General features: G+C 39.1%; 1 protein-coding gene across 2 annotated transcripts in view; it reads right to left on the bottom strand.

The window, feature by feature from the left end:
- Positions 1-17,054, bottom strand: part of SCFD2 (sec1 family domain containing 2) — a 562,438-nt gene that overhangs the window by 480,532 nt on the left and 64,852 nt on the right. For both annotated transcript variants that reach the window (XM_033214691.1, XM_033214692.1), the window contains exon 3: positions 292-419. In XM_033214691.1, coding sequence (XP_033070582.1) covers positions 292-419 — 128 coding nt within the window. The remainder of the gene's footprint in view (positions 1-291; positions 420-17,054) is intronic.

Genomic DNA, 17,054 nt, shown 5'->3' with positions numbered 1-17,054 from the left:
AGAGGTAGTCCAGACCAATTTTGATAGTTCTAGAATAGATGAATAAGAAACTAAAATAATTAATCTTTGTAAGTAAAAACTCTCCTGGAGTTCCCAAAGCTGAATCTAAGAAAAGTGGTCATTGCTGAGCCCAAGGGCAGTGTGCACATATTCCCTCCCTATTCTTTCAACAGTATACAAAAGTCGTTACTACTTTAACCTAGATTCCGTGTTGTCTAGGTTGGCCCATAATTCAGAGCAGGTTTAAATAAGCTTCCCCAGAGGCTGCCTGTGTCCTAGGTTTAGGCTTACCCATACTCATCTTGATTGGCAGGTTTTCTCTGCTTGCCGCTTCCACTAGATGTCTCCGAACCTCCATCACTGCCTCTTTGTGCTTAGTGTTGAGTAAAGCTTCCCACAGGGCTTTGGCTGTGGTGTCACTGCAGGAAAACCACAAAAAGAGCTTCAGATTAAATTTCTACTGGATACTGGAAAGGATTGAGAGCAAAATACTTTTTTAAATATATTTTTGAGCATTAATGTAGTCTTTCCTACTGATAGACTCTAAGTATTAGGATTAAAGCATGCCTAATTCACATCATTGGCAGAGAATATTGAGAAATTAAGGAAACAATAAAATCAAGTGAATAAAGAGAAGAAAAGCTGTACTGTGTGATGAGAAGTGTGGAAAAACTATGGATAAATTCTTTTTAAAGATTTTGCACTTAAATCTTTCAGAATGCAACTCAACATCACTAGAGTAACATACATGTTATATAAGCCAAAATTAAATGCATGTCTCAAAATGATTTATCAGTGATTATAAGCACTACATCAATTCGAGATTAAATACCTGTCTGAGAAACAAAGCAATCAGCAATAGCATTTCATTCAAAAATTACTCAATAGACTTCCTAATTAGTAGACTTCCTACTAAATGAAAATCGGGAATTATACTAAGTAACCATGGACTGAAGTATCCCACTTTGTGCCTTAGGTTGGAAGGATGGTACTTACTAAAACCTTTACAATTAACTGTTGATAACAGCACGAAGCACTGCATTATATGCAAGGTCTCATCTGGGCTCACTTCCCCAATAACCCTCTGTCTCACCCAACATGCTATGTCCAAATTATAAATGAGGGCAGTGTTCTTTCCGGAAGATCTCTGCCATGTAGCCAAGTATACACATTTGTAGTAATGTTTTAAAAACTGAATACAAAGAAACAAGGATGACTTCTGTCCCTTTCTAAAGACTTTTTCCCCCAATCAAAGCCTCACTTACTCTCCTACTATTCACTTAGTAATAGTCAAAAAATAAATACATTTTAATTTAGTTTTAAAGTTATATCTATTAAGATTTTAATTTAGTTTTACAGTTATATTTATTAAGATTTTAATTTAGTTTTAAAGTTATACCTAATAAGACATATCTTCCAAGTGTGAATTTGATCTTGAATAATAGAATAATATATTTTTACACTGAGTTTAATGCCTGACACATTATAATCTTTCATTGAATAGTTTTTATTATCATCTATTTTTCCATAATGAACTAATATTACTGCTCAATATACTCCACTTGTTTTAATCTGATCGAATCTGTCATCATTATAACTCTGCATCTAATATTCTTAAGTTTAATTTAAGTAAGCAGGTAAACTACATGCCAGGCCCTATATTTGGTTAGGATATAGATTTTTTTTTTTATTTTTTTTTTTTTTTTATTTTTTTTTTTTTTTTTTTTTATTTTTATTATACTTTAAGTTCTAGGGTACATGTGCATAACGTTTATATCATGTATAACTCCCCAATGCAATCCCTCCCTCCTCCCCCCTCCCCATGATAGGCCCCAGTGTGTGATGTTCCCCTTCCCGAGTCCAAGTGATCTCATTGTTCAGTTCCCACCTATGAGTGAGAACATGCGGTGTTTGGTTTTCTCTTCTTGTGATAGTTTGCTAAGAATGATGGTTTCCAGCTGCATCCATGTCCCTACAAAGGACGCAAACTCATCCTTTTTGATGGCTGCATAGTTTTCCATGGTGTATATGTGCCACATTTTCTTAATCCAGTCTGTCACAGATGGACATTTGGGTTGATTCCAAGTCTTTGCTATTGTGAATAGTGCCGCAATAAACATACGTGTGCATGTGTCTTTGTAGTAGAGTAATTTATAATCCTTTGGGTATATACCCAGTAGTGGGATGGCTGGGTCATATGGTACATCTAGTTCTAGATCCTTGAGGAATCGCCATACTGTTTTCCATAATGGTTGAACTAGTTTACAATCCCACCAACAGTGTAAAAGTGTTCCTATTTCTCCACATCCTCTCCAACATCTATTGTTTCCTGACTTCTTAATGATTGCCATTCTAACTGGTGTGAGATGGTATCTCATTGTGGTTTTGATTTGCATTTCTCTGATGGCGAGTGATGACGAGCATTTTTTCATGTGTCTGTTGGCTGTATGGATGTCTTCTTTTGAGAAATGTCTGTTCATATCCTTTCCCCACTTTTTGATGGGGTTGTTTGTTTTTTTCTTGTATATTTGTTTGAGTTCTTTGTAGATTCTGGATATTAGCCCTTTGTCAGATGAGTAGGTTGCAAAAATTTTCTCCCATTCTGTAGGTTGCCTGTTCACTCTGATGGTAGTTTCTTTTGCTGTGCAAAAGCTCTTTAGTTTAATGAGATCCCATTTGTCAATTTTGGCTTTTGCTGCCGTTGCTTTTGGTGTTTTAGACATGAAGTCCTTGCCCATGCCTATGTCCTGAATGGTACTACCTAGATTTTCTTCTAGGGTTTTTATGGTATTAGGTCTAACATTTAAGTCTCTAATCCATCTTGAATTAATTTTCGTATAAGGGGTAAGGAAAGGATCCAGTTTCAGCTTTCTACTTGTGGCTAGCCAATTTTCCCAGCACCATTTATTAAATAGGGAATCCTTTCCCCATTTCTTGTTTTTGTCAGGTTTGTCAAAGATCAGATGGCTGTAGATGTGTGGTATTATTTCTGAGGACTCTGTTCTGTTCCACTGGTCTATTTCTCTGTTGTGGTACCAGTACCATGCTGTTTTGGTTACTGTAGCCTTGTAGTATAGTTTGAAGTCAGGTAGCGTGACGCCTCCAGCTTTGTCCTTTTGACCTAGGATTGTCTTGGCAATGCGGGCTCTTTTTTGGTTCCATATGAACTTTAAAGCAGTTTTTTCCAATTCTGTGAAGAAACTCATTGGTAGCTTGATGGGGATGGCATTGAATCTATAAATACCTTGGGCAGTATGGCCATTTTCACGATATTGATTCTTCCTATCCATGAGCATGGTATGTTCTTCCATTTGTTTGTGTCCTCTTTGATTTCACTGAGCAGTGGTTTGTAGTTCTCCTTGAAGAGGTCCTTTACATCCCTTGTAAGCTGGATTCCTAGGTATTTGATTCTCTTTGAAGCAATTGTGAATGGAAGTTCATTCCTGACTTGGCGCTCTGCTTGTCTGTTACTGGTGTATAAGAATGCTTGTGATTTTTGCACATTAATTTTGTATCCTGAGACTTTGCTGAAGTTGCTTATCAGCTTAAGGAGATTTTGGGCTGAGACAACGGGGTTTTCTAAATATACAATCATGTCATCTGCAAACAGGGACAATTTGACTTCTTCTTTTCCTAACTGGATACCCTTGATTTCTTTCTCTTGCCTGATTGCCCTAGCCAGAACTTCCAACACTATGTTGAATAGGAGTGGTGAGAGAGGGCATCCCTGTCTTGTGCCAGTTTTCAAAGGGAATTTTTCCAGTTTTTGCCCATTCAGTATGATATTAGCTGTGGGTTTGTCGTAAATAGCTCTTATTATTTTGAGGTACGTTCCATCAATACCGAATTTATTGAGCGTTTTTAGCATAAAGGGCTGTTGAATTTTGTCAAAAGCCTTTTCTGCATCTATTGAGATAATCATGTGGTTCTTGTCTTTGGTTCTGTTTATATGCTGGATTACGTTTATTGATTTGCGAATGTTGAACCAGCCTTGCATCCCAGGGATGAAGCCCACTTGATCATGGTGGATAAGCTTTTTGATGTGCTGCTGAATCCGTTTGCCAGTATTTTATTGAGAATTTTTGCATCGATGTTCATCAGGATATTGGTCTAAAATTCTCTTTTTTTGTTGTGTCTCTGCCAGGCTTGGTATCAGGATGATGTTGGCCTCATAAAATGAGTTAGGGAGGATTCCCTCTTTTTCTATTGATTGGAATAGTTTCAGAAGGAATGGTACCAGCTCCTCCTTGTACCTCTGGTAGAATTCAGCTGTGAATCCATCTGGTCCTGGACTTTTTTTCGTGGGTAGGCTATTAATTGTTGCCTCAATTTCAGAGCCTGTTATTGGTCTATTCAGGGATTCAACTTCTTCCTGGTTCAGTCTTGGAGAGTGTAAGTGTCCAGGAAATTATCCATTTCTTCTAGATTTTCTAGTCGATTTGCGTAGCGGCATTTATAGTATTCTCTGATGGTTGCTTGTATTTCTGTGGGGTCGGTGGTGATATCCCCTTTATCATTTTTTATTGCGTCTATTTGATTCCTCTCTCTTTTCTTCTTTATTAGTCTTGCTAGCGGTCTGTCAATTTTGTTGATCTTTTCAAAAAACCAACTCCTGGATTCATTGATTTTTTGGAGGGTTTTTTGTGACTCTATCTCCTTCAGTTCTGCTCTGATCTTAGTTATTTCTTGCCTTCTGCTAGCTTTTGAATGTGTTTGCTCTTGCCTCTCTAGTTCTTTTAATTGTGATGTTAAAGTGTCAATTTTAGATCTTTCCTGCTTTCTCTTGTGGGCATTTAGTGCTATAAATTTCCCTCTACACACTGCTTTAAATGTGTCCCAGAGATTCTGGTATGTTGTATCTTTGTTCTCATTGGTTTCAAAGAACATCTTTATTTCTGCTTTCATTTCGTTATGTACCCAGTAGTCATTCAGGAGCAGGTTATTCAGTTTCCATGTAGTTGAGCGGTTTTGATTGAGTTTCTTAGTCCTGAGTTCTAGTTTGATTGCACTGTGGTCTGAGAGACAGTTTGTTATAATTTCTGTTCTTGTACATTTGCTGAGGAGTGCTTTACTTCCAATTATGTGGTCAATTTTGGAATAAGTGCGATGTGGTGCTGAGAAGAATGTATATTCTGTTGATTTGGGGTGGAGAGTTCTATAGATGTCTATTAGGTCCGCTTGGTGCAGAGATGAGTTCAATTCCTGGATATCCTTGTTAACTTTCTGTCTCGTTGATCTGTCTAATGTTGACAGTGGAGTGTTGAAATCTCCCATTATTATTGTATGGGAGTCTAAGTCTCTTTGTAGGTCTCTAAGGACTTGCTTTATGAATCTGGGTGCTCCTGTATTGGGTGCATATATATTTAGGAGAGTTAGCTCTTCCTGTTGAATTGATCCCTTTACCATTATGTAATGGCCTTCTCTGTCTCTTTTGATCTTTGATGGTTTAAAGTCTGTTTTATCAGAGACTAGGATTGCAACCCCTGCTTTTTTTTGTTCTCCATTTGCTTGGTAGATCTTTCTCCATCCCTTTATTTTGAGCCTATGTATGTCTCTGCATGTGAGATGGGTCTCCTGAATACAGCAGACTGATGGGTCTTGACTCTTTATCCAGTTTGCCAGTCTGTGTCTTTTAATTGGAGCATTTAGTCCATTGACATTTAAGGTTAATATTGTTATGTGTGAACTTGATCCTGTCATTATGATATTAACTGGTTATTTTGCTCATTAGTTGATGCAGTTTCTTCCTAGCCTCGATGGTCTTTACATTTTGGCATGTTTTTGCAATGGCTGGTACCGGTTGTTCCTTTCCATGTTTAGGGCTTCCTTCAGGGTCTCTTGTAAGGCAGGCCTGGTGGTGACAAAATCTCTAAGCATTTGCTTATCTGTAAAGGATTTTATTTCTCCTTCACTGATGAAACTTAGTTTGGCTGGATATGAAATTCTGGGTTGAAAATTCTTTTCTTTAAGAACGTTGAATATTGGCCCCCACTCTCTTCTGGCTTGTAGAGTTTCTGCCGAGAGATCTGCTGTTAGTCTGATGGGCTTCCCTTTGTGGGTAACCCGACCTTTCTCTCTGGCTGCCCTTAAGATTTTTTCCTTCATTTCAACTTTGGTGAATCTGGCAATTATGTGTCTTGGAGTTGCTCTTCTGGAGGAGTATCTTTGTGGCGTTCTCTGTATTTCCTGAATTTGAATGTTGGCCTGCCCTACTAGGTTGGGGAAGTTCTCCTGGATGATATCCTGAAGAGTGTTTTCCAACTTGGTTCCATTTTCCCCCTCACTTTCAGGCACCCTAATCAGACGTAGATTTGGTCTTTTTACATATTCCCATACTTCTTGCAGGCTTTGTTCATTTCTTTTTCTTCTTTTTTCTTTTGGTTTCTCTTCTCGCTTCATTTCATTCATTTGATCCTCAATCGCTGATACTCTTTCTTCCAGTTGATCGAGTCGGTTACCGAAGCTTGTGCATTTGTCACGTATTTCTCGTGTCATGGTTTTCATCTCTGTCATTTCGTTTATGATCTTCTCTGCATTAATTAGTCTAGCTGTCAATTCTTCCACTTTTTTTTCAAGATTTTTAGTTTCTTTGCGCTGGGTACGTAATTCCTCCTTTAGCTCTGAGAAGTTTGATGGACTGAAGCCTTCTTCTCTCATCTCGTCAAAGTCATTCTCTGACCAGCTTTGATCCGTTGCTGGCGATGGGCTGCGCTCCTTTGCAGGGGGAGATGCGCTCTTATTTTTTGAATTTCCAGCTTTTCTGCCCTGCTTTTTCCCCATCTTTGTGGTTTTATCTGTCTCTGGTCTTTGATGATGGTGACGTACTGATGGGGTTTTGGTATAGGTGTCCTTCCTGTTTGATAGTTTTCCGTCTGACAGTCAGAAGGACTGTCTGTTGGTCTGTTGGAGATTGCTTGAGGTCCACTCCAGACCCTGTTTGCCTGGGTATCAGCAGCAGAGGTTGCCAAAGATAGAATATTGCTGAGCAGCGAGTGTACCTGTCTGATTCTTCCTTTGGAAGTTTCCTCTCAGGGTGACTCCACCCTGTGAGGTGTGGGGTGTCAGACTGCCCCTAGTGGGGGATGTCTCCCAGCTAGGCTACTCAGGGGTCAGGGACCCACCTGAGCAGGCAGTCTGTCCGTTCTGGGATCTCAACCTCCGCGTTGGGAGATCCACGGCTCTCCCCAAAGCTGTCAGACAGAGTCGTTCGCCTCTGCACCGCCCCCGCTGCTTTCCCTATTGGACCTCAGCTGTGGGCTGTCCCCAGAGGTGGAGTCTACAGAGACAGGCAGGTTTCCTTGAGCTGCTGTGAGCTCCACCCAGTTCGAGCTTCCCAGCGGCTTTGTTTACCTACTTAAGCCTCAGCAATGGCGGGCGCCCCTCCCCCAGCCTCGCTGCTGCCTTGCGGATAGATCGCCGCAGACGGCTGTGTTAGCAGTGAGGGAGGCTCCGTGGGCGTGGGACCCTCCCGGCCAGGTGTGGGATATATTCTCCTGGTGTGCCTGTTTCCTTAAAGCGCAGTATTGGGGTGGGAGTTACGCGATTTTCCAGGTGTTATGTGTCTCAGTTCCCCTGGCTAGGAAAACGGATTTCCTTCCCCCTTGCGCTTCCAGGTGAGGCGATGCCTCGCCCTGCTTCAGCTCACGCTGGTCAGGCTGCAGCAGCTGACCAGCACCGATTGTCCGGCACTCCCTAGAGAGATGACCCCAGTACCTCAGTTGAAAATGCAGAAATCACCGGTCTTCTGTGTTACTCGCGCTGGGAGTTGGAGACTGGAGCTGTTCCTATTCGGCCATCTTGCTCCGCCCCAGGATATAGATTTTTAAAAAGCTTTGAATGGCATAGTTTAGAAGACAAGGCAGATACAAAAGCAAAGAAATTACTTTAAAAGTATGGTAATAAAATCCATGGTCAATGCTTGCATAGGTTTTTAGGCAAGTGTAATCCTAGCTGAGAGGATAGGGACTGAAGGAATGATTTCTACTGGACATGATGAGCAAGTACAAAGATATATAAGCTCTTAAACCAGCCTGGGAAGAAGTCAAAACTCAATCTGGGAAGGAAAATGGCAAAAAAAAAAAAAAAAAAAAAGTCTTCAAGAAAGATATAAAATCTTGGTTACAAAATAAGAGAAAGAAGGACATTTCAGAATGCAAAAAATCCTAGGAACATGACCCTCAGGAGCACCGTTCTGTTGCATGCCAAGGTGCATGGGGAGGGGGCAGTGGGAGGAGGGCATAAAAGAAGGTGTAGTCACACTCTGAGGGTTCTGCATTCCTTGCCAAGTCAGGTCAACTTTGATATGTAGGTGACAGGAAGCCAAGGAGCATGTGATTGATTTCACACTTTGAGAAGAACAGCATAGCTCAGCAGTTATAAATGTAATCTTTATCATAATTCAAAAGCGGGTCTGTTTGCTATGAGGCTTTCAGAAAGTTATTTAATTTCTCTAAAGCTCTGCAGGCAATTGAAGAACCATGGAAGAATTCTGAGCATGGGAGCTACAATCCCAGTTTCCCAAACTTAGGCTTCATAATTGTTCTCTGCTTTTAGTCTCAAAAACACCCCTCCACAAACCACAGGGATTTCTCACATAGCCTCAATGCAACCCAGAACTTTCAGAGTAGAATGTCACCACCCTCCTCTTTTCCATGAGAATATGTATCTGGCTAATATGTCTCTAAGATCACAGCAGGTTAGGTAATTTTGTGGTTGCCCTATCAGATTGGTGTAATGGTTTATGGACTCTGGAGTCAGATAAATCTGGGTTCAAACTCCAACCATGCTCCTCCTCACGTACTCCAAATACATGGCCTCCTAGACCATTCTTCTCCTGTATTCCAAGCACAGGAACACACTTCCTACAAATATCTCTCTCTCTCCAGGTATCTGCTAAAATGTCACCTCATCAGAGAGGTCTCCCCTTACTGCCCTGCATAAAAAAGTGACAACGCCTATCACAGTACCTTATGCTAGCACTCTCTTGTCTACTTACTGGGCTTTACTGTTCTACATAATTCTAATTACCAGCTGACTTATTATGTTTCCATGTTTATTTGTTTGTTGTCTGTCTCTCTCATAAAAGGTGGGGTCCTTCTATGAAGGCAGGGATTTTGTTTTACTCATTTTTAATTCTTCACTACCTAGAACAGTACAGATCTCTGGTGGGTATACTCAGTAAATACTGAATAAATGATACTTGTTAATTGTGTAACTGTGCACATAATTAATGCTCTCTTTTTGTTATCTGTGGAGTTGGGAGCTATAATAGTGAATTCACAGGGTTGTTGTAGGATTAAATAATATAATTCATTTAAAGCACTTTCCTGATTCACAATAAATGTAAGTTGTGTGGTGGTGGTTGTAGTTGTTACTAGTATTACTGTTGTTATAAGTGGTATTATATCCATGGTCTTTAATTCACTATGTTCAAGAGTTTGTGATATATTGGATGAATTCACTTACTTAATTACACTGAGTATGCTTATTCATACAATTTTGATTAGTACAGATGTACTAAAGTCACTTGTCACCATCTGGCTCTTGTCTATTAAAACATTTTAGAAAAAATACATAGTTTCCATGATCTCTAGCAGTGATGCATACTCAGGTCATGTTTTCTTGAAAATTGTTTTGCCAATAAACAATTCTGGGCTGGGCATGGTGGCTCACACCTGTAATTCCAGCACTTTGAGAGGCCAAGGCAGGCAGATCACAAAGTCAGGAGTTCAAAACCAGCCTGACCAACATGGAAAAACCTCGCCCCTAATAAAATTCAAACATTAACTGGGTGTGGTGGTGTTTGCCTATAATCCCAGCTACTCAGGAGGTTGAGGCAGTAGAATCGTTTGAACCCGGGAGGTGGAGGTTGCAGTGAGCCAAGATCACGTCACTGCACTCCAGCTCGGGCAACAGAACAAGACTCTGTCTCAAAAAAAAAAAAAAAAGTCTGAATGTCTAGATAAGTGTGAGAGTTCCTAATGCCTACTTCCTGTCCTAAAGAGTTTTCTAAACACATAATACTAACTTCACATTACACATGGTCATTTTAAGTTTATCAAGGGAACATTTACAAGTTAAATAAGGTTCTCTGAATAATTGGCACTGAAGAAGGTCAAAGTCATACTTACTGGTATCTCTTTTATCTCCTGCACCCACTTCTTCACCAAGTCATTCTATTACTGCAATGTGGTAATTCACACATGTACACCTATATCAGCATCTGAGTTGAGCATGGGAGTTAAGTCACTGCCTTTCTCTAATATGCTCAAAAAGTTGATCCAATAGGCAATATTTCATATAACTGAATTTTCACATGAAATCAATTCCTGATATTAAATTTTATGTCAAGAAAAGTTAATTGAAATCCACACTGTAATTGCAATAGCGGATTGTATGTAATTCTCTATCATCTCCAATTGTGTAAAACTTTCTGTTTTCCTACTGGGGAAATAAGCAATACAGAGAGGACTATATACAAGGGCCAATGTGGTAGATTAGTAGTAGGCAAGACTGCAGAGTGGCAGGGGCATACGTTCTGGACTAAACAATACAAGGTGCCATTTTGCCACTTAACTAGCTCTATGTCCCTAAAAGGACTTCTTCTCTCTGTACATGTTTTCTCCTCTCTTAAAGGGGGACGGTAATAGTACATACTCAGTAAGCTGTTATATGAATCAAATGGGCTAATACATCTAAATCACCTAGAGCAAATCCTGGCACATAAACACTACAGCAGTAGTAGCAGCAGTAGCAGCAGTAATAAAGAAAAATTAAAGGGCAGAATTATCTTGTAAGATATAGAAGGAAGCCTTTTGTATAACTGCAGTAGTCTTCCCCCCGACTTGTGTACATATGTACAATCACTGTCAGCAGCTTCATTTTCTAATATGAAAAGGTCAACAATAATGTAGAATTCATACACACTGAAAACTCCAACTCAAGCAATCTCCTGTAGATGACAAGTTGATATAAAGAATTTTTATTTTTCAGGAATAAAATTAAGAAGTTTACTATAGCTTACTTCAAAACTGACAGCTAAAGGAAGTTAGTGTTTCTCTTACAAAGATTTTTAAGCAATGATTTTTGTTTCAGCTTATCTCTTCAATTTAATTATTGTAAATTTCTGTAGGACCTTTTAAAGCTACAATTATTACTTTTACAAGGAGTTCAGATTCTCTATTCTATTTCCAGATTGGCTTATTAAATGGTTGTACAACTCTTGGGTCAGAAGCAAACATTAGAGGTAATATTAATCATCTTTATATCCTCAACAGGACTCTACCTAACCCAATACAGACAGATGAAGAATCTATTTTTAGTTTTTAAAAGCACCTAAAGAAAAAATTTATAATATTCCTGAGAAAAACACTACAGCTTCAAATAAATCAAAACTGTGATTAGACTCTATTTATACCTAAACCCTTTGTGTTCTACTATAAATCTCGTTCATCTAGCTTAATCTTTTGTCTTAAGTTCAGGAACAGCTGGTCAACATCTTTTTAATAATCAGGCCCACCCTAAAATAGTTTTTTTTTTTTTTTCCTGATGGACAAATTGAGGAAAATTTTTGAAAGATAAATAAAATATAATGTTAAATATAGTTTCAAATACCATCACTCCATTCTATTTCAAAAGCAATTCAGAATTTACAAAACTTCTTATATCTCATTTGATCCTCACCTCCTGAGCTAAACTATTATCTGAGGCTTCTTAAATCCAATTTAAAGAGCCTCAGAGAGGCAACTGACTGATTTAAGTACCCTCAATCTGTAAATGGCAAAATCACAACTGAGGCAAACGGCTTCTAAACCCGGTAATCTTAATACTTATACCATGCCATGCTTATATTATGCAAATCATCAAAGAGAATCAATTATGCAGAATGTCAATTGTTTTTCACTTTTCATGTTGGTTTTCTTTTCGAATCCATAATATCTTTTAAGTTCACACGTGGGTCCCATAAAGGACAGGATGGAATGGAGTGACGAGTAAAGTAGATCCACATTAATTCCTAAAGCAGGTAAAGCTCTAAGAATTCTGCACACTTTTGTTGTAAGCAATATCATACTATTCCCCTTGTGGGTCACCATCAGCCATTGACAGTCACTTGGCTACACAGTGCTAATTTTCCACTTTTATTCAGCCTTTTTCCTTAAATGTTTCCCTCCAAGAAGACTTTGATAAATTTTAATCTTTCTACATATATATCATTCATATAACTGAAAAGGCAAAAAACTAGTCTAAATTGCCTTACAGGTATTATTTCCAATCTAGCTCTAACTCTATGTACAACATGTCCTTGGGAAAGAAATAAGGGGAAAGCCTTTACTTTTTTTTTTCTTTTTTTTCTTCTTTTATTGAGATGGAGTCTCGCTCTGTCACCCAGGCCTAAGTGCAGTGGCATGATCTCAGCTCACTGCAGCCTCCACCTTCCGGGTTCCAGTGATTCTCCTGCCTTAGCCTCCTGGGTAGCTGGGATTACAGACACACATCACCTCGCCTGGTTAATTTTTGTATTTTTAGTAGAGATGGGGTTTCACCATGTTAGCCAGGCTGGTCTCAAACTCCTGACCTCAGGTGATCCACCTGACTTGGCCTCCCAAAGTGCTGGGATTATAGGCATGAGCCACCAGGCCCAGCCGTCTCTACTTATTTTGACACTGATAAAAATGAGACAAAATGAAATGACTTGCCTAACATTTCATTATATTACAAAAATTAAAAAGGAGGGTTAGAGCTCAGGTCCACTACTGGAAGTGCCAATGGGCTGCTTCTGTAACTTGGTTAATTAGTCTTTTTGGTGCTTTATATCCCCTTACAGGTATTACTAATGTTATCATTTTCACTTATTGAAAACTCACTATGTGGCCGGGCGCGGTGGCTCAAGCCTGTAATCCCAGCACTTTGGGAGGCCGAGACAGGCGGATCACGAGGTCAGGAGATCGAGACCATCCTGGCTAACACGGTGAAACCCCGTCTCTACTAAAAATACAAAAACTAGCCGGGCGAGGTGGCGGGCGCCTGTAGTCTCAGCTACTCGGGAGGCTGAGGCAGGAGAATGGCGTGAACCTGGAAGGCGGAGCTTGCAGTGAGCTGAGATCTGGCCACTGCACTCCAGTCCCGGCGACAGAGCGAGACTCCGCCTCAAAAAAAAAAAAAAAAGAAAAAAGAAAACTCACTATGTCACAGGCAGCATGACTATATTATCTCATTTAATAACAACAGCCTTTCAGGATAAGTATCACTGACCCCATTTCATAAGTGAAAAAACTGATTCTAAACGAGATAAAATAGTTTACCCAAATTACATGCCTAGTAAATTAGGGTTTGAACTCAGGTTCCTGCAAACTCCAAAATCCATCTGTTTACCATAATTCTACACTATTCTGTAAAATAAAAGGTTTGAACTAAAATGCCAATTTCTGAGATTCCTTGGGTCCCCAACAAGCTATATTTATAAGGTTTCCAGGCAGGGTGTGGTGACTCATGCCTGTAATCACAGCACTTTGGGAGGCCGAGGCAGGCAGATCACCTGAAGTCAGGAGTTCAAGACCAGCCTGGCCAATATGGTGAAACCCCATCTCTACCAAAAATACAAAAATTAGCTGAGCGTGATGGCACATGCCTGCAATCCCAGCTATTCAGAAGGCCGAGGTAGGAAAATCACTTAAACCTGGGAGGCAGAGGTTGCAATGAGCTGAGATTGCGCCACTGCACTCCAACCTGGGAGACAAGAGTGAAACTCTGTCTCAAAAAAAATCAATAAAAAGTAAAAATAAGGTTTCCATTATGCTATGGTACTCAAACTTCACATGTACAAATTTGATTAACTTTCCAAAGGTCAGCAAAAGATGAGTGAATATCCCATGCTGCTATTTCTTTTATTAAATCTCTTTTTCTTTTTCACAAGTCCAGTGATAGCAATAAAAAGAATTAACAACAACAAAAAAATCACCAACAGTTTGTGGAATATAAATTAAACAATTTATTCCCTTTTTCTGCTTTTAATATCATGGTTTCAAAAGAGATAAACTGAATCCATTGCAGCTACTAGAATACAATTTAATTTGTTAAAATAAATTCCTTGAAATTTACAACATGAAAGTAGAATATTTATTCTGTGAAATATAAGTAGTTTCTATATTTTCAGTAACTATTTAAAATGCCAATACATACTAATTGTCATTTTTTGATAAATTATTCTGAATCCTTAAAAATCAAACTATTTTTATAAATTGTCATGTTTGAAGAAGACCAATGACATGCACATAATAATAATCTGCTACAAATAGCTTTTTAAGGTCTTTCAAGAAACTTCTGTACATGAAAATATGGTCATTTCAGTTCATTCCTGGCTCTTTATTCACCAGAATTACTCAACCCTGAATGAAATCTTAGAAGTTGCCTTGGGTTGGCACGTATGAAATGTCAAATGCAGTCTGCTAGAAACTAACAGGAAATATTCATCACCAAATAAAATAAATAGAAGACAGCAAAATTTTTAAAAGGTGGCCGAATGTTGAATCATGGTGACACTTCAATCAAGTAGAAGGCATGCAATTAAGAGATGAGGGTGAAATGTGAATGCACACCATTACCTTGTGACTAAACTTGGAGAGTTTCTTCATGGCATGCACAGGAAGTTAAGCTAAATCACAGGATATGCAATAATAGTCACAGTATTCCAACAGAAATACAATGACAACAAAAACCCCAAACAATTTCAACTAATTTTAAACAGAGGACAAGCTGAATCAGTTTTTCACAGCAGGGAATAATGGCTTCCATGAGGGGTGAGCTTAATGAGCTCTGAAGGTAGGTTTTCCAATTAAATTATTCACAGAGGCTTCAATAGTCATCTTTCCTTTTGACTACCTTTTAAAACAATTATTTCATCTTTAACAAATGTACCAATTAATCTTCATCTCAATAGAAACAAAAGCAGCTAAGTGCAAGATATGTGACAAAGTCCCTTGGCACTGGAAAGCAGCTCTTTGTTCATTCTTTCTTTCAAAATATAAGCACTTTCTGTGAGTTGGGCATGGATGCTGGAAACATGGCTGTGAGCAGCCTCCCACACCCTGCCCACATGGAGCTAGCCATCTAGCAGGGAAGGTGAAACTGAGCGCACTCCAAAACAGAGACTGGGAACTCTGGTAAAGTGCAACACCTAACCTGGGCTTGTCAGAGGCATTTGAACTACAGCAAGTCCATCTTGAATAAGGACTGGGTAAAATAAGGCTAAGACCTGCTGGGCTGCATTCCCAAATGGCTCAGCATTCTAAGTCACAGGATGAGATAGGAGGTCAGCATAAGATACAGATCATAAAGACCTTACTGTAGGCTGTTTTAGCTTACAGTAAAGAAGCCGACCAAAACCCGCCAAAACCAAGATGTCAATGAAAGTGACCTCTGGCTGTCCTCACTGCTCATTATACGCTAATTATAAGGCATTAGTATGCTAAAAGACACCCCCACCAGCACCATGACAGTTTACATATGGCATGGCAACATCAAAAAGTTACCCTATATGGTCTACAAAGGGGAGGCACAAATAATCCACCCTTAAAAAACAGACTAGATAACAACATATTAACTGTTTAACCATCATATAAAATACAGAGTATTTGAGCTTCATCTCAGTGTATTCCTACTCTCTATCAGTCATTAACGATAATACTATAATCAACACAAACTTAATAATTTCCTCTTAGAAAAGAGTAAAGCATAAGAAAGACTGTTTTTCATATGGATTTCTAATGCATAAATGGATTAACTCAGTATGAGGATTTTAAATCAATAACACAATTAGATTACTTAAAAACCAAACACATATCCCCTCTCTGCCACATTTTTCTGACTCTAAAAGATATACTTTGAGTTCCTATAGGTTAGTACATGACCCAGTACACAGAACAGCACTTGCTCCACTGGGGAACTCTAGGCTGGATTGATTACATCTGTGTGTTCTGGCTCAAATTCAAGCCATGGAAAGTTTAGGATTAATTCATGTGTCAAGAAACTCTAAGACAAAGAGTTAGTGATAGTTTGATAGAGGCTCTTAGAAGCAAAGGTATCTGCCTGCTTCACTCTTCTGTCACTCACTTCCATGAAGAAGGTTCATTTCAATCAGCATAATCTTATATGCAATGATTATACAGTGACTCTGGTATCTATCAATTTGGTAGGTGACACCATTGTGTTTATATGCACATTTGTATGAAGCTTCAAAGCTTTGGAAAAACTTGATGTGTGGAAAATTATTATAGCTTGTTTTCTCTTCATTGGTAATAGCCAATTGATTAAAAACTAGCTTGAGTTTTGGCTCAGCTGAAATAGGAATTTGCATTGCTCCTATTATTAACTATCTTAATTCCCACAGACTTTGTTAAGATGTTTTGTACCATCTCCTTTGATACTCTAGAAATATAGAACAGTGTTGAAGTGTTACAACTCTGAGGAAAGAATATACAGTAGTTCTTTCTTTTGAGACACGGTCTCCCTGTGTAGCCCAGGTTGGATTATAGTGGCACAATCACAGCTCACTACAGCCTAGACTTCCTGGCCCAAGTGATCCTCCCACCTGAGTAGCCAGGACTACAGGTGCATGCCACCATGCCCCGGTAATTTTTTTTTTTTTTTTACTTTTTGCAGAGATGAGTTTTCACTATGTTGCCCAGGCTGGTCTCTAACTGGGCTCAAGCCATCCTCCTACCTCACCCTCCCAAAATACTGGGATAACAGGCATGAGCCAACGTACCTGGTCTTTCTTTTTGCATTATAGTCAACCCATAAAACACATTCTATTTGAAGCATTTTCCGTATAGTAAGATAAATAATTCTGTGTGTGTGTGTATGTGTGTGTATTGTGTGACAAAAGTAGAGGGCTCTATGTTGTCGCTTAATTTCTGTGTTCCATGATATCCAAAAACCTGGGAAACCACTTCAAAAGGTTCCAGGCCTAAGGAACAGAGAAAAGAGGAATCTTCAGGCTTCCTTCTAAATTTTTGCAGCCACAATTACCCTATTAAAAAAGGAGACAGGAATTCTTA

The sequence above is a fragment of the Trachypithecus francoisi genome, unplaced genomic scaffold (genome assembly GCF_009764315.1).
Source record: "Trachypithecus francoisi isolate TF-2019V2 unplaced genomic scaffold, Tfra_2.0 Lachesis_group1, whole genome shotgun sequence".
Classification (NCBI taxonomy): domain Eukaryota; kingdom Metazoa; phylum Chordata; class Mammalia; order Primates; family Cercopithecidae; genus Trachypithecus; species Trachypithecus francoisi.
This window is presented reverse-complemented; position numbering and strand designations above follow the sequence as displayed.